The 18,691-nt window shown below is 36.8% G+C and overlaps 1 protein-coding gene across 9 annotated transcripts in view; it reads right to left on the reverse strand.

Moving 5' to 3' along the window:
* Positions 1 to 18,691, reverse strand: part of ZMYND8 (zinc finger MYND-type containing 8) — a 49,580-nt gene that overhangs the window by 12,444 nt on the left and 18,445 nt on the right. For 8 of the 9 annotated variants that reach the window (XR_008439697.1, XR_008439696.1, XM_053992554.1 and 5 more), the window contains exons 3-13: positions 15,446 to 15,594; positions 10,836 to 11,054; positions 9,856 to 9,969; positions 8,980 to 9,072; positions 7,616 to 7,703; positions 6,927 to 6,982; positions 6,394 to 6,471; positions 5,233 to 5,348; positions 3,705 to 4,186; positions 3,220 to 3,360; positions 409 to 561 (exon numbers count right to left, since the gene is read on the reverse strand). Coding sequence is in view for 7 of the 9 variants with exons in the window: in XM_053992554.1 (XP_053848529.1) it covers positions 409 to 561; positions 3,220 to 3,360; positions 3,705 to 4,186; positions 5,233 to 5,348; positions 6,394 to 6,471; positions 6,927 to 6,982; positions 7,616 to 7,703; positions 8,980 to 9,072; positions 9,856 to 9,969; positions 10,836 to 11,054; positions 15,446 to 15,594 (1,689 nt within the window). In the remaining 2 variants the exon portion in view is untranslated. The remainder of the gene's footprint in view (positions 1 to 408; positions 562 to 3,219; positions 3,361 to 3,704; positions 4,187 to 5,232; positions 5,349 to 6,393; positions 6,472 to 6,926; positions 6,983 to 7,615; positions 7,704 to 8,979; positions 9,073 to 9,855; positions 9,970 to 10,835; positions 11,055 to 15,445; positions 15,595 to 18,691) is intronic. The other variant, XM_053992555.1, reaches the window with a different exon arrangement.

Here is an 18,691-nt window from a genome sequence, read left to right on the forward strand (position 1 = left end):
CAAATACAAAAATGAATTATTTTTATCCACAAGAAGCCACTTTAAAAATCAGGAACACTATTCACCTGATTATAGTTAGTTACTTACATTCATTCTACTTTGTGCACCTGACAGAATTTAGGCAAAATTCTCCAATTTTTCACCATACAAAGCAGGTAAGACTATAATCCTCTCATATTATCTACATCAGAATGGTACAAAAACAGGTTAAAAGATGAAACAAAAATTTCAAGCATCAGATCTCATTGTGTTTTAAAGCAAACTAGTTCAGTGCATTCTACTCGCCTCAAAGAGTTTGAATATTCTCTACTCTTGTTCTAAAGCAAAATATTTATGGTTTTACTATCCAAAAACTTATTTGGCCTCCAATGTAAGTGTGTCCTTCTGATGTTCTTGAGGGACACTCACCCAGTTGTGCCTTACAGCTCTCGATGGTCTTGTCAAGGTTGAGCTGGAACCTGCTGCGGATCTGGCGCTTGGGAGAGATGAGCTGCACAGGGGTGCTCTGCTGCTGCACCGACTCGCTCAGCTCCTTCAGATCCATCTCGGCCTTGCTACGATCTGCAAAAACAAACACAAACTGAGAAAGAAGATTTTACACAAAGAACCGAGATGGCTATCCAGATAAAACACGCTTCACCAAAGAGCAATGCAGACAATCTGAAACATACGTCACTTTTTTTTGTGACTGTGGGCTAAATAGTAACTCTAAAATGACTTTACTACAAAAATGGATTCTTCCTCTCTTCACACACAAAACATATGCATCAATTATGGGGACATTTTCTCCATCAATGTGAATTTATCAAGAAATCCCCATTCAGGTTTGTAAAGCTGTCTGACAGCACCTCAACCAAACTACTGCTGTTATTTACTACTAGGAGTACTACCATCACAGAGAAAATTAAATAGAAATAATATCTTCATAACAGTATAAGACACATAAAGTCTTTATAGTCATCATTTAAAATCCAAAACTTAGGTCATGAGAATACATATAAAAATGTGGATTATTTAGTAAAATAAATTAGTAAATTGATAAAATAAATTAGTAAATTCAAGACAGAATAACACAGTTCTCAATATATGTCAGCAAAATCTTGAATTTTCATCTACGTGTAGAGAATTTTCACACATCTGTCTGCAAAGAATACACACTACAGTGCTATGGGTAAAATTATCTTAGCAATTAAGTTTCACATTTTTGCTTCAATTTTCCCATTGCAGAGGCTGTATTTGCATAGCACAGTCCTATCCTTTACCCTTTGCTAGGAGTGCTGACATTCCATCAGTGCTCAGGGCACTAAACCAGTTGCAGTTAGTTGGGGAAAGAGAAAGCACCCATGAAGAAGGGGTAAAAAAAGGAAGAGAAGGATGTTTGACCAATTCAGCTCCTTTATCTGGCTTGTGGTAGGATCAGAAGAACCAATGCCATAAGCTGAGAAAACCAGAAGCCACGGAGAAGGCAAGAGGTAACACTGGCACAATGTGCATTTGTGCTTTATTTTCAAGTTTCATTCCAGAGCAGTTAAATATGACACAGTGTTGCCTTATTTTATTATACATACATATATACATATACATATATATATATATATATATATATATATATTTACAAAATATTTTCTGTTGAGGTACAACTTAGAGAAAAGTGAAATAAATACAAAGGCCTGAACAATGACTCCTCTGACCAGACATTCTCTGTAAGTTTAAATTTCATATCAAGGTACATTCTGTTGTTTCCTGCCTCTGTTATCCAAGGGCAGGTCCTATACTATCAGACACTTTTTTTTTTTTCCCCCCAAATCCCTGTATGTCTTGCTCATTCACACCTCCATTTTTCAAATTAGCAAGTCTGCCAGTAGCAACAGATGGTTAATTTCTGTTATTTTCCCTTCCTTTTTGCTGAATTGCAGACCACAAAATCCTGCTAGCACTCTTCTGAAGATATAATGTGTCTTTGTTTTCTGGACTCTCACTTTTGTTTTTGCAGAGAAACTCTGTTCACATCACATATAACAATGAAACACAATGAGTTATACTGGAAAAATTCTAACATCCACAGAAGAACACGTCTGGCACAGCTGACACTATTAAATGAAGAAGGGTTGTTCACTTTCACCACCAAAAAGTATATTTAATAAAGGAAATTCCCCTAAACCTGAAAAAAACCCCAGATATTCTACTTGAGAGCATACAAGCACTTCTTTTATGGCATTACTTGTGGACCATAACATCAGATTTTCCAATCTATGCTATTTATTCAAAGTGTTCCAGCTGATGTCTCCCATCTGTGGCTCAAACAACTGCAGCACTATGTATTTCTTAATGTTTTGCCAAATGCATTGTCGCCTCAGATGAGGTGACAAACAGCTGCAGTGCAGCAAAAGAAGTTAATTCTACAATTATGTCCACACATATGACCCACTGAAAAATAGACTTGTGAGCTTCTATCCAGAATATCCATAAGGCACGGAAGACATGAATTCATTATTTGAATTTAAGCCTTCCTGAAATACCTAACACCAAAGGGGCAAAATCCTGGTTCTCTGTGGAATAGCACGTGGAGGTAAAAAGCAACCAGAACTGAATCAGAACATTCACAGGAACAAAGCATGACTGAGAAAACTGATTTACATGTTTGGCTTGCAGGACTATTTTACCAACTTAGTACTTACCTACTCCATCTTTCAAAATTCCACAATCCCAAAATTTACTTCTAGGGAGTTCAAGACTTCAAGAATTCTGCTAATTCCTTTCATCCATCTATCTCCCTAGAGAGGGATGGTCAGTGAGGAGGTGATGTGAAGGCAGCAAGAGAGAAGCCCTAGTAAATCCTAAATCCTAAAGATCACAAGAAAACCTTGCCAGCAGTTCACTTGAGAGAGACTGAGTGGTGAAGAGCAGCAATGTTCATGTAATTACAACCTTCAGAAACTTACCTACTGTTTAGACACATTCATTTTTACAGTTCAGCTAAGAAAAAAATTATCCTTTAACTACTTCCTTTCATCAACAAGAAACATTAACGGAAACTTTCTTTTACAAGATAAAAAACCCAGTAAATCTGATAAAACAATAATTACATGTGTGCCTCATTTAAAGACCTTTGCTCATTTAAAACCACATACAAGCACATTTGTTCATATTATGCTGCACTGACACCACCATAATTTGTTCAGCTGTAAGAATATTAAGTTTTCAAATATCAAAACTAACCAAGGTTAAGATTCAGAATGCTTCCTGGCGTGGAAGTTCTTTCTTGCTTAGCAGAAATTGGCGTTGATGCTTGAGGAGAGAAAGGTTTGGGGCTGCCTGACAAGCTCCCTGCTTGACCTGTTCTTGTTGGTGCTGGAGAAGCTGAAAAAGTACAAAATTAATAGAGACAGATTTAAAACCAGAACACCTACTCATGACCATTCTAAATGTTTTTGTATTTATTTCCACTCTCCATTCACTTTAACAGTTACAACTATTTCCTGCTATTTAAATTGAATGGGTTTAGTCATTTTACAAGATTATTCATTCCTTCTCAAGGTGACAGAAAAAACTGTTCTTTCTTATTTGTGATACTGAAAGTTAAATGCATCTCTTTTTTTAAAATTTCTTCATAAACCAAGTCATAATACAGCCTGTCATTAAAAAGTACATGAAATAAAACTAGTCCCATTTCCCAAGTCCTGTACCTCCTTTTTTTTTTTTACCTGTATTTTTCTCAATGAAATCCATGGATTCTTCACTGGCACTAAAATGACTGGAAGTTGCTTTTTTCTCTGCATCCTGTTCAACATCAGAGCCAGTGTGAACTGATGAGTTTGTACTCATCGGTGACCGTGGCATATCTGTCAGTGAAATCCTGCGACCTGTGCTACTGCTCAGCATGGACTTGCTCATCAGAATCTTGGGTGATGCTGTCATATCAAAATTCAGCTTGATTTTCTCTTGTTTGTCTGTCTTTGCAGTTCCAGCAGCTGGGTTTGCAGGGTCTAACAACATTTGGTATTGATTGTTGGGAGTATATGGTGTCCGGAAAGGTGCATAATTAAATACTCCAAATTTTCTACGAATGTTATCAACATAAACCTCCATTTCTTGCATTGCACTATTGAAGATGCTTTTAGTCTTTTTCACAGAAAAAGGAATTTCTTTAGACATGAGGTAGCAATTATTTATTGGAACCCAGGCCCTAGATATAAAACAGAAAAATAAGATATAATATAACTACATTTCATACCATGAATGGACATTGCCAGCTTTTATGCACATACTAATTTATTTTTCCCTAATCACAAAGATATGGATAGCTCAGATAATTTTAAAGAACCATCATTATATTCTTTTAATATTTCAGTGCTAAGTTTTGGTAAGTAAGCAAATTGCATGCCTTGGATTATCCCTGGCTTATTTTACTTTTCCTAGTAGCAATAAACCATGACTTAACACTGGTCAAATGACAAAATATTCCTAATTGGAACAGTCTATGTAACTGCAAGATAACCATTGCTAAACAGTCTATCTGTCATAGCACAAAAATGGGAAAAAACAGGTAAGGAAATGAGTACTTCACAAGCACCCTCTTAGAAACATTTTGCACCCCATGCCAGGTTGGCCAAATTTCTCAGTGCCAGGAAAAGGTCCATCAGCAAGTACTGGACAGATTTTATTTATCATTAAATGAAACAGACCCTGAAACTGCCTCCCAAGACCCTAATATAGCAGGAACTTTGACGTAATTATTCCATAGCCCTGTATAGTTGAATTTTTTACATCACATGTTATTATAGATTTGTATTTCTAATTCATGACAAATCAACTTGTATTCATCATGGCTGTGTCCATCAAACCAGAGGATTCACAAGTACAGAGAACTCCCTTCAGAGCAGAACTGGCATTTTCAACATAGGTTATATTTCTGTATTTTTTAAACCTACAGATGTGTACATATTCCCATAATGTTTAGTCAACATAAATGACTTGACTGGTCTCTTCCACCTCTAAGAACTGCAGTTCTCCCCAGCACGACAGCAGACACAGGGATTAAGCCGCGTACTCACCAGATTACGTCGGTATCTTACAATCATGTAAGGAACTAAAACTGTGTTTGCTACAGTATCACACAGTTTTTGTTAGGGTCAAGGTTCTAAAGACAGGATCCAAAAACTTGCAAGCACACAAAATTACAACACGAATTTTTCAAGTACAGCCAAAGACATCCATTTGTGCAACTCCCACCTGTCATGTTGGCCAAAGAAACGGGCATCAACTTGCCCATCTTTATCCCTCAGTGCTTTAGCAGGCCAGAATGGAAAGCCTTTGAGTTTAGCCCAGACCAAAGGGTGGGGATTGCTCTAGAGGAAGAGGCAAAATACACAGTTAGAAAATGTAAGCAGTACTACCTTCAAATCTGATAATAAAGATGATTTTTTAAAAATTGTATGTATTACTTAAATTCAATAAAGATCCAACGTGCACAAGGCACTTGCCAAATACAAGATTTCATTTTACTATAAACAAAATAAATCCTGAGAGGACAAAATGATAAAACTATATTTTAAAAACTTGCTAAACATAAAACCTCACACATCTTGATTAAAATGTTTGTAATTGCATTTCTTTATTCATTTATTTTTTATTAGTCCCCTCCAAACATACAGCATAACTTAAGTTAGGCTAGAGCCAATCTTTGAAATGCTGTAATTTTCACTTAGGCTTGTGTCTTGGCAGATCATAAGACACTAAAAAGTCCTTGACTTAGGGTAAGCACTACTTAGCAACAACCAAAACATCAGTGTGTCATCAACATTATTCTCATACTGAATCAAAAACACAGCATTGTTCCAGCTGCTAAGAAGAAAAGAAACCCTTATCCCAGCTGAAACCAGGACAGTTCAAGAAAGAACTTGATGGATTACACACTTCTACTTGAGAATCTGAAGGTGTCTTCCCACATTCGGTTCAGTATTAAACAGGAAACAGAAAACCTATCAACAGATCACGAAAGAAAAAGCAAGTCTAAAATGATGCACATCTGCAGAAAGAGGCATTCACATTTCAGAAATTCTGCGAGCACTGAAGGTACCACACAGAAGCACTGCTGGCACAAGGCAGTTACCTTGTATTTGAGGACAGAGAACTTGTGAACTGGTTGCTGACAGTCCTTACAATTATTTCCAACTGGAGCAATCCTTTTGTGAAAACCTGTAATCTTACAGCTAAGTAATTTGAGACAGTCTGACTCCACAAGGATGGTATGCCAGCACAAGCTGCTTGGTGAACTACAGCAGCTTTCCTTGACTCAGTAACCACCACAGGTTTAAAACAAAGAGGGGATAACAGTCAAATGAGAACTGCTAGTTTAATGTAGTAGCTAGACTACTATAATTCTTAACTTACACAAGGCTCACAAAACCAATTCTCGCGTTTTTGGCAAGCAGCTAAATAACATTCCGGACATACTTCAATTTCATTCATCTGGAAAGAAAAAGCAAAATAATTGAAGAGATTAAACAGAGTCCAAAGTGTCATCATTTGCATTTATTCAGAAGAAAATCATATTGTTAGAGTAAAAGAATCACAAAAAGTATATCTATGTATCAGAAGATGTTGGGCTCTTTTTCCAGCTCCAAATATTCATTAACAAGACAGGTGCCTTTGAGCAGAATCCATATATCCACTTTCTCCTCTTCCTTCTCCTCCCCACAAGTCTTAATTATAAATAGTGAATATCCTAGGGGAAGAGACATTAGCAATGCTTTTGCCAAATGCCATTCTGTAGGCCATGGACATGCATACCTAAATGTAAGGAAACTTACAAAAGCTATAAATCTGCAATACACATCTTGGAAAATACGTATTAAGTCACTCACAAATACAAGACATGGAACACTAAACACACAGAACAAATAATTGAATTGGGGTACTCATACCTCATGCTCACAGATTTTGATGATGACTTTTGCTGTTTGTGTCAATTTGTGATTTCCTGAGGAAACAATAAAATGCTTTAACCAAGAAAATTATTGTAGCAGAACTATGATAAAATCAACAGTTTTCACATATAAAAGTCATCCATAAAAACAAAATAGAAGATCTAAAAAAACTATGTAAAAACATATGCATTAACTACATGCTTGCAAAAGCAGAACATCAGCACTCTCTTCTCAATGTAACATTTAATAATCTTTAAATGCTCCTTTTTGTAGCCTGTTGCAGCCTTCCCACCACTGACATTCTTTTAATGAGGGATTTGCTGTATGATTTTCTCAATTATGTCTCAATTAAGTGCTGTGTGATGCAAATCATTACAGCAGTTCGGGGGTTGGAAATAAATGATGCGGATTGGATCAGGTCATTTAAGGTCCAAATCATTCAATGATCCTATGAACCCAAACCATTCTATGATTCTACCTTATTAGAAATGTCTTCTCCAAGATGGAATGAGTTGTATCTGGCCCTACAGTTTTATTTATGCCACTTGTTAAAAAAATTTGTTGTTTTTAGGCACTACAGTCATTAACAGGAAAACAATTTCAGTGTACAAGTCTATAAATTGCTCTAGGACTTTAACTATGTCAAGGTTTCATATCTGAGGCTGTAAGTACACATTAATACCTACCCCCATTGTAAATAATGCAGTTGTGCAAAATCCATTTGGCATCAGCCAAAAATGCTTCAGTGCAACCGTACATTTTCTTTTTAACATTCTGTAAAGAAGAAATTAAGAATATACCAGGAAACAGAAATCAGTAAAAAGTGACATTCTTCCTGAATGTTGTGTCCTATCAGTCATACAATAAATAAAACTGACCCCTGGAGGTGTTCAAGGCCAGGCTGGACAGAGCTCTGAGCAACCTGGTCCTGTGGAAGGTGCCCTTGTTCACAGCAGGGGGCTGGGATGAGATGAGCTTTAAAGGCTCTTCCAACCCAAACCAGTCTGTGATTCTATGATATTTATTTACTGCAGACTTATGATTCTAAATACTTAAGAATCTCTCAAATTCAAGGTGCCTTTTGACTGCCCTGAAAATGTATGAACTGTCTAAATTAAATCTAAATAGTGAATTATTTAGATCAACATCTCAAACATTTCCAAAAAAACATGTTTCCTAACACAGTTAGGAACACAATGTTTCTGCAGAAAAGTCTTTAGTTTCTTCTACTGATGTATTATCACTCCACAGCAGTTTTAATTTTTACAAGACCCAAAAAAATACTGGTCACATTACATTAGACAGTATGTTTGATATCACAGTCTACCTAGTGGGTAAAGCAATTTGATTAAATAAAATCAGTCCTGTGGTTTTTTTATACCATAAAGACATCAACCTCCTCTGTAAGAACACAGAGAATGAAAACTTGTCTCTTCACCACATCCTGACAGAACAAAGCTCTGCAATGCTTCACTCTTCATTAAGCAATGGAGAATTTCTTCATTATATGTACTTTCAAATTACTATTGAACTGAGAATGAAAGTTCCATTATCCTGACTGTTTCTTTGTTCTTCTACACCTCAGGTGCAGTGGAGATTACAGTATTTGTTGAATGATCAGTAAAAGCAGTCAGGAATGATGCCTGGATATACATGAAATGGTCCCTAATTAATGAACCAGTGATCCATAATGATCAAAGGAAACATAATGCAACATAATGATCAAATGTAAATGCTGCTTTAAGAAGTCTCTCCTGGAGATCATTCATGGAATCAAATTAATTTAATAGAAGGAAGTCAGCAGTGTAGGCTTGTCTTTTTCACACTATTTATTCCTGAGCATTTCTTACTGGCTCAGACAAAACAGAGAAGTTCAGTTAACATATGATTAGTTTTAAGCTGTAAATGAACTGACTTTCATAATAACCAAGAAACCATCCCACCATCAAAATAATTTCAAAAACTTCTCTCTCCCTGCCATCAAACATTTTAGAAATGTTACAGATAGCAATCAAACTCAAGGACCATCCTCAGCTAGCTTCATACAAACCTTCTCTAATGTACAAAGGTCCATTGGATGAAAGATATATTCTGCATAATCTGGGTGTTGATCCAGTGAAACTGGCTTTTGAAATGGCTCTGTCTGTTAGGAGAGAAAATAACCACACTAGTTACTAATACTGAACAGGTTCATCAATTACACAACACTCACTCATTTTCTGTGTTATCAGACAAAATTCTTCAAAGGTAATTATAAAACGTTGTGAGGTAATAAATTAATAGTAGAACAACAGGAACTAAAGGGTCTCATTTAACTGATTTTTCATACGCTGGACATGATGAATTGCAAAAATCACAAAAACTGGGGGATTTGTAAAAGGCACTGTTGTGATTTATAACACACAATGGAACAGGTTTTAGACACACTGAAGGAATTTCCTCAGCATTTTAGGAGTATGTGATACAACCAACTTCTGTGGTAAGAACACTTGCTATTAATAGATATAAGCTACATTTCCAACACATACAACCAATAATGCAGTGTCAGTGCCTAGGGCTGTCCATATAAATATACTGGGAAGAGATCATGTCTCCACATTCCCCTTTTGTGTCTGATACAGCATTGTCCACTTTCAGAGAGTGAGAAACCACAACCTTCCACTGGAAAAGCACACTGTACTTTCATAACACCTACTGAAAATACATCCAGAAGTTACATCACAAAACTACATTTTAAATGCACTCCAAAACAGTCTGTACAACCTAAACTAATCTGTCTGTGCTAGACAGGTGGCAGATAGAACAGAAGCTGCCACAGACAATCTGATAAACTAAACATTCATCATCCACTAAAGCAAGTAAACCCCAGATTCTGACAAACACATGATCCAAGTATTTAAAGAAGAAAACAACAAAATGTCCTTACCCCTGGTTGTTTCATTTTCTGTAGTGCAAACTTCAGTAGATATGATAGCTGTTCGATGGTGAGCATTGTCATTGCTTTACTCTGTGTTTCTATGCATTCTGCAACTGTGATTTTCTAAAAGTTCAGATTAAAAAAACACTTTGTCAGCAAACATTTCTAGATAAATCATTCTCCACTGAAACATTCTAGCAGTCAAATGAAATACAATAGCTGTTCTATAAGAAAAAAAAACATTTCTGAAAATGCAATGTAAGTATTTCAGATGCCTGTTTTACCTGGGTTTTCACCTGTGTATGATGTCGAAAAAGAAGAAAAAAAGAAAAGAGAGGAAAATTATCTAGCATCTTCAATATCACACAAAGTGAATATGTGAATACATAAAATTCCCAAATACAATGTGAGAGAGTGAGGTCACCTGGGCTCTAATAAAAGAAGTGATCAGAGGAAAACATGCCATAAACCAATTTGCTTTCATTACAGATATTTGGATGCTAAGTATTCTCTCCCCAGAAATCACTGGAGAGGAATGATTAAATTCTTCCACAGTAACAAGTGTTTATTTATGTTTATTTATTTATTTATGTCCCATTTGTTTATGTGGACCCTATAGTGCATTTTTTCTGCCCTGTTGAAAAGCTGATCAGCCCACAAGAAGAAGCACAAATCAAACTAGTGAAAACTTCAGAATGATTTCAGAATTACTCGTGTCTGATGAAGACATCACTCTTTGAAATGGTGCTTCTCTAGAGCTGGAGACACAAAGGAATTTGGAGACTCGTGGTAAGAAGGCAAACACAAGGCAGGTAACACACAGAGAAAAGGTGGTGAAGCAAAGCCATGGATGCCTCCTCTTCTGCACAAGTTTTTCTGGTACCGTGACCAAGAGGCAATAGGAATAAACCAGAAACATTTCAGAACACAGAAAAAACTGCTTAAATCTCAAAACCAAGAAAGAAATCCACTCCTTATATCAAACTAACCTCACATTCTGGGCAAAACCAATCCCCCTCTGGTTCGGCTGTCAGTTTCAGACACTTAGCATGATAAACCCGAGGACAGAGTTCACAGCAGAGGACTTGGCCTTCCCGATGACAAACCCAGCAATAGAAATCATTCCGTCCATCCTGTGGTACAACATCAACAGGGTCTGTGGTGAGTGGCTGCTTCATATAGTAAAACGGACCATGTCTTAGTTCTGACTGAAATGTAGGCAAGAAAAACAGGTTTGGTTTCAAAACAAATTTGCATTTTTTCACATCATAATATTCATTAATATATAAGCACACAGCAATTTACAGAGTTTGATTAACATTTATGCAAGCACAGTATCTTAGTCATTGCACAAAATCATTCATAAAGAAGTTTACTGCTTATTCAGATGCTGAATGACAATTTGCACTCACGACCAGAAATAAATTTTTTGTGGCAAGTGAGGGCATTGAGTGCAAGACATGCAATCCAACAAGAGCCAGCAGACACTTTCAGCTTCAAGAAAGAAGTATTGCTATAGAAGCTATTAGGCCCTCTAAATTCAGAATTTCACGGGGCCGTGCAAGCTAAATATTGAGATATTTAGTGGTGGCTAAACCTGGGACAACTGAAGAGGTTAGTCCTGAAACAAGGAGTTGAACACCATGCAAATCTGTGCCAGTTTGCAGCAGTTTACAGCTTTGTACCACAAAGCAAGCCAATGCTAATTTTGATTAATAAGGCAAACTGTAGAGAAGATGACAAAGGAGCAAATTCACATCCTGAGCAGCCACCTCCACTACAGGAGAGATTTCATTCACCACCTAAATGCATAATACAATTTGAGACTCACATCTCTACCAGTTTTCCTGCACTAGAAAACAGTATTAACTCTGTAACCTGCAGGAACTGGCCTTTCCCTTGAGCCTGACAGCTCAAAGATGACACAGCTGATGCCAAAACACAAGATGTGAACAGCCTGGGATGGCTTAAATGGGTCCAGAGATACCAAAAGTTTGTTATATCATCTCTGAAGAGATAAGAGATGCTAACACAGAAAACTACTTTCTATTTATTAATGACAAGGGAACTCAAATTCTCTGTTTGATATTCATTATAGGGGTGGGTGGCTGAGGAGGGAAACAGCCTTGAGATTTTAGACAGCTCATTTAATGTGACTTTTTTGTTTGATGTAAACCACTTGCTTGTGACTTCACGTGTAATTATCCAAACACTTGTAGTCTGAAGAACCATTCTGTTTTATTCTCAGGTAATTTTGCAAGCATCCTACACCATTTACAAATCTGCAACTTCTGAGACTCTTGAGCTGTCACACACCCATGTGATTCACAGAACAGGGCAACCAAACATGTGTTCTGTAACTCTGAGGCATCCTGAACAAAATCAGGCACACAGGGCATAAATACTGTCCCCAGAGAGCACCAGCATGCCACTTTGAACCATGGTATTTCTGTACCTAAAGTTACAAAGGAGGAGGTCTAATTATTTGCAGGAATAAGGGATCTTCAAGGTAGAAGCGACAACCCACCTGAAGATATTGTTATCTCAAAAAAACCCAGATTATATAACACTATACAATATCTTAGGCAAAGAAAGGATGTTATCCATAAACACTCTGCCACCTAAAATTTCACATGACTTTGTGCTAGTTTTGGTGGTTTTCATTTTCTATTCTACAGATGATAAAGCCCAGAGACACTTTGTTCCCACCACAGAAATGGGCAAAGTGTTACTTCTGTACTTTCTACATACACACATTTAATGACATAACATGACAAGAATTTCAGAAGGATGGTTCTATGAGATCTTGTGGAATAAGTGGGACAACATAAGGGTTTCAGTCCATTTCAAACTAATTACTACAACAAGCATTCAAATAAAGAAACCAGAGTGAGGAAGGGAAGATTGTAATTTCCAGTGCAGAAACGTGTTGTTTGCAGCTAAGTGCACCACAGCTGTGAGTCCATCTCAGTCTTGTATACATGGAAAGGCAGCTATGGAACACTCCCTCCACTGCAGATAAAGGAAATTACCAGAGGAATTTAATATATATTCTGACTTTGAAGTGGATATAAGTAGTATATCCACACTAACAGCATAAGATTCAAAGATTCTGCTTTAAGACAAACATAAAATCTGTGAAACCTCCACAGAAATGATAACATCCAAACTGAAGAGAAGTCAATTTTTGTTGGCAAATGAGATGAATTTGGTTTCTGTTCAAGGATACTTTTATCATTTAGACACCTATCATCTTATTTTGCCTAAGCCAAGTTTAAGAAACAAAACAAAAAAGGGTTTAGAGACTCAACAGAGACCCAAAGAACAAAACTAAAAGATTGAAAATGAATGATTCAACTGCATCAAGGGACATTTTCACTTGTCCTAGTCAGAGTTTTAAGAGTTAAAATTTTAACAGTTATTGAAGTTCAAGCTCAACTAGGTGGTAGCTTGTTTTAAAGGCTTTATTGAAGTTATTAAGACCTGTAGAATGACAAAGAAAACTGAAGAAAACAAACAACAGTACTGTAGTGCTGTTTTGGAGAGAAAAAGATCACTGTTTATTTTCAGTTTAAATTAATATTTAAACTAGTAGTAAAACAAGCTGACAACTTTAATTACATTACAAGTGTCCATTTAAATGTCAGAAGTTCCTGATTTTTCACCTTAATTACATTCTACAATTCCTTAATTCTTTGCTTGATTTTCAGCACTTTTAAATACTTGATGGCACCATTCTGAAGATCTGTGACTGCACCCACAACATGTAATACAAAGCTTCGTGCAACTATAATTTTTGTAATGGTATCTTGAAATGTTCAAGTACTATAAAGCACTTTGTAATGTAGAATATTCAAGTTAGAGGTTTCCAGGGAAGTTATCATACCTCAAAACAGATTTATCAGTCAATCAGAACCACAGCTATCAGCTACATCATACTCAAACTCACCCTGAGAGCAAAACTAGAACCTGCATGCTCAGCTCACATCTGCTCAGCAGTAAAAGAATCTTTAAAAACAACTCCTGCTACCACAGAGAGCAGAGTTTGAACCTATTTAGACACGACAATCTTCAAGCATGCCCACTTCAAATTCGACATGCAAGACAACATCAAAAGAAAAGCAACTTGTAAAAGCTAAACAGAACTAAACAGATGATATTTTCTTGCTAACTTGTAACAAACACAGCAAAATAAGCAAGTCTGATAGGTTTTCTTCATTAGATACACAACTTTATTCTATCCTGTACATTTCAGGTCTGAGATACCTGGAAAACAGAAAAGTATTTACCAAGGGGAATTTATCAAGTTCAACAACTGCAACTGCGTTTTCACATACATTTTTAAATGCAGGAAGAAAAAGCAGAAGTTAATACCCAAGGACTCAATTCCACTGTTTGCAAAATTATCTCTGCACTGCACAGTTACAAGCTCAGACTTCAGAGGGGCAATATCTGCCCAGAAAATGTCCAAGATGTAAAGGAATAAACCCAGGCTGCAGTGAAGCTTGGCAAATGCCAAACTGACCCCAGTGCACCTCCACATGATACAGTTACACCTCCTGATTATCCTGAAATAAAATACAATTTATACTGAGTTTTGAGGCCTGATTTATTCACAGCTTTTGTTCCAGGACAACTGCAGTGAGTAGGAATTTCATTTTCTTTCTTCACCAGTGCAACTGTACCAGGATAATGTGGACGCTCCTATGGCAGGAGAAAGTGCTTTGAACACTCAGAACTTAAGCCTGTGTTTATATGACACTGGCAAAAAACCCCGTGACACAAGAATGCACTTTGAAAAATACACAGGCATGTAATTAGTACATCGGGTGTGAAGTAATTTCGGTAAGGCTGAAGACTGCTTTCATGTAATCTACTCCAAGATGATACAGATGCTTTACAACATCTGCTATTCAATACAACTCATACAATTCTTTCACGTGCATCATACAATGAATAAGAAATTGTCAAAAGTCTTGTGGAGTCAAGTTCAAAGAAGGACAACAAATGCTATCAATTCTGCATTCAGAAGACAGTAAAAATAAGGTTACAAGCATAAAGACTGAAAAGTCAGTGTGACCCTTTGATTTAACTAGTTTGGTAGGAGTGTACACTGCCTGGAAACTTTTAAGAAAGGGGAGGAAATATACAGAGTACCAAGGTGGAGCTGACTAACAGGCAATAGGAAAGGACTGCAAGCAGATGAGGAACTTCACTGACATTATGAGACCTTTCTTAATCTAGGTTATCACACTACTGAACATTTCCTGCTAATGGTTTTAATAAAAAAAAGCTATTGTTGGTTTTGTTATTATTCATTGTTGTAATTATTCATAATAATTATGTTCTACATTGCATTTATTGGTTATACATGAAATCACTAAGCAGGACACAAGTGGTCTTTTTCAACAGATGTAAAGCAATAATCAAAGAGCATTCAAATCAAAATTATGATACCAACTCCTACCCCCACTGCATTCAAAAATTCCTTAAGAGTACAAAAATGGAGCATCCCTGAAGAAGACTGAGCTCCTGATCAGCATCTCTATATCCTCTACTGTTTCATATTCTGGCATAATAAAACCATGACTTCTCTTACCTGCTCTTTATTATTACTGTTCAATAGACCAGGCTTCTTTTTCTTTTTTATAGGACTTGTTGATGCATCTTGAGGTGAGTGGCCATTGGAGGAATGTGGAGGGCTGGGAAATTTCCGTTTTTGTGCTGTGCGTTCAGCAGAGCCAGGATCTGTAACAGATACAAACAACGTGGTTAAAGTCTGCAAATTGATGCAAAATGTTCCAACAATGCTATGGTTTGTCATTCACGCTCTTTAAAGATTTTTATTTCATCTTTTTAAAATAAGAGCATTTGCTACTTCATTCTCTCAGAACAAAATTTCAGTAATCCCTAGTGAATACTAAATGCTCAGCTCCATTAGAAAGAACTGACATATTTCAAAAGAAACAAGTACACAATCAGCTGTAAAAGACAGTCATAGAACAGTGATATGATTCTGACAAAATACAAGTGAAATGTCATCAGAGTTGGGTCCACAAGTTTAATTTTTCCTTAAGTTTTTAATGCATGTAGCAAAACAAAATTATACACAGAACCACAGGGATCAGAATTCAACAATATCACAAGAGAAAGAACTGAACCATCCCCCTAATATTTAACTGCACAGAAAAAATGAAAAACTTGCAGTGGTTTTGGCCACTTTCTACACAAATCTACGGAAAATATAGTGCTATATGATGAATTCTGATTGATCAAAAGCTTGGTTAACATGTGTCAATATTTAGGGAAACTATAAATAAATATGAAAAATACATGAAAATATAGGTGGAGGTACATATAATTGAAAGAGAAAACAAATGTAGGAGTGTTTGCCCATCCTGTGTTTTACTACCCTAGAATACCTACACCAGGCTAACAACATCTGGAATTTCAACAATTCTAGAACTGTCTGCCACTAATTCTGTAGGCACAGCAACTTCAGCAGACATATTAGTGTCAGCTCTCAGAGAAACTCTTCTGTTGACATAAGCTATATAATGCTGGCAAAATGTAGTACTCTGGTTTAAATAAACAAACAAAGACCTGTAATGTTTTGAGCTTTGACACTAAAACCTGTGACTTTTTTCCCTTCCCACACACCCTTCCCCTTTTACACATACTGGCAGCATTTAGCACCAGTTATCTGCTGACATGCCTTGGCTGAAATCAATCAATACAATGTGTCTGAGGCCATTATTGTTACTTGCTGTGTTTGGATTCAAGCAAATCTGCCTCCTGCTCCATTTAGCCCAAAATTTAGATTGATTCGACAATACAAAGAGCTGCTATGTCACCTATATGTGTGAAAAATACAGTGTCTGTTTCCTCCCCTCCTTAAGTAATTACAACAATAAAAAATGCCAACACAGTACAAGTGTGCTGACAGCAAACTCGGAGGGTTTGTCAGTTTAGCTGATTATGCACAGAAGGTGGCAGAAGAACTCCTTGGGCTGGGATATGCTTCATATATCCCAAGAGAGCTGTGCTAATCCAGCTATCCTGGAAGAAACTTCAGCATCAGTGTCAGCTAAACCAAAGCTCACAAGTAAATCAAAATGATCAAACCTAAAACCAGACAAGCTCTGAATGCTGGTTTTTTTCATGAAAGTAGAATGGAGCTTATTCAGCATGGGAGCTGCTTGCATTCAGAGTGATCCACAAAAAACAGCATCATACCATGCCTTTTCTCATCTTTCCACCACCACATTGAAGTCTTTGTTTCTTTATTATTATTTGCAAACAATATCCTCAAAGGGGTCTCTAAACCCAAGTTTTTCACCAGCAAATAAAAGCCATCCCTGTAACTCCCTAAAGAGATTTGGGCTTTTATTTCCAGATTGTACCAACACAGGCACACCGTAAAGCAGGAGGGGAAATGGACAGTAGAGTTTTCTGCTCTTTGCCTTTATTTCTTACTTCCAGACACAAACTGGAGCACACTGGTTTCCTTTCAGCTCTTCAGCCTCAGATTGTGAGGTTTACAAAGAAGCTGTGACACTGCACATTGTGTCTCATCTCTAAGTATGAAAATCACCAGTAAAGTTCCCGCCCCCATCATGTGATCCATTTCACTTTTAAGTGTTGTTTCTTTCCTAAACAAACTGATTCAGGGTCAGGAAAATGTTAAACTGTTATTAGCTAAAGCAGAACTGAATGACTATTCAGTCACAGCCAAATCCAAGCTACAGAATTCAGCAGAAAAGGTGCTGATTCAATACTAATCTTATGAAATGGTCACACAAACATGTATGTTTGGTTAAGTAATTTCAAAAACTACTTAAAGTGATGTAATTTTCCTCCTTGGTTCAAGAAGCCTGAGTGTACTGGGGATTTTCAAATCAACTAGTGGTGACTCATAGACAAGGTACAAAAACTGACCTGAAATACACTTCCTTTTTTTTTTTTTTCAGCTGGCAAGTTATTCAAATGCACGGACATTTTCTTGAGGCAATGTAACTGGAAAAATTAAGGAATAGACAGGAAAACAGCAATGCACAGGCATATTTTTTCAGATTTAGTTGTGCTAGTGGAATAGGCCAGTGTTTTTAACTACCACAGTATGTTGCCAATTTACCAAACTCTGAGGCACCTGATAATATGAACAATCTTTTAATTCAGTTCAAGTAAAGAAAGAATGGTAGCATCGTCTTAAATTGTTTGAGCTATAGTTTTCAATTCTAATTATGATAAAAAATTGCATTTTGTGTGCATTTCTTTCACTGGGAATACCCTGTTTAGCACAAACTGCTGCTTCTCCCTCCCTGGCTCTCCCAGCTGTGTGAACAGAGTTCCTGTAGCTGAGTTGTGAGCCAGGTCAAGAAGCTGATCCCTGTTAAAACAACCTGGAAGGAGGAAAGTTAAGTTTTAATTTTGAATCATTTCCCTAGTGTAGGGTTACTTGAAAAAAGTGAAAGAGACCAAATTTAAGCTGTGTGGTAATTTGGTGACTGTATCAGTTATGTAAGGGGTAGATTCAAATTTCTGCTCAAAAAAGGGAACAGCAAGAATTTCTGTGATTTCCCCTATGATAAGCAAATATTTTTCAAAAAGAATTGAATGGTCTCACCTTAAGAAGGATCTCACCATGCCAGCTGGTCACCACTTGGCTTGTGATTGTGCAATCTCCCTGCTCCTACTGAACTCCTGTCACACACTGAGCATGTCACCCTGATCCAAACTTCTCACTGATAAACCAATTGTACTAAAAATATTAATTTTGCCAAGCAACCTTAGTGCATTTATTTCTTGATTTTTTTGTGTGATTTTTCTTTCTTAGCATCAGTTT

Source organism: Vidua macroura, chromosome 17 (assembly GCF_024509145.1).
Source record: "Vidua macroura isolate BioBank_ID:100142 chromosome 17, ASM2450914v1, whole genome shotgun sequence".
NCBI lineage: Eukaryota > Metazoa > Chordata > Aves > Passeriformes > Viduidae > Vidua > Vidua macroura.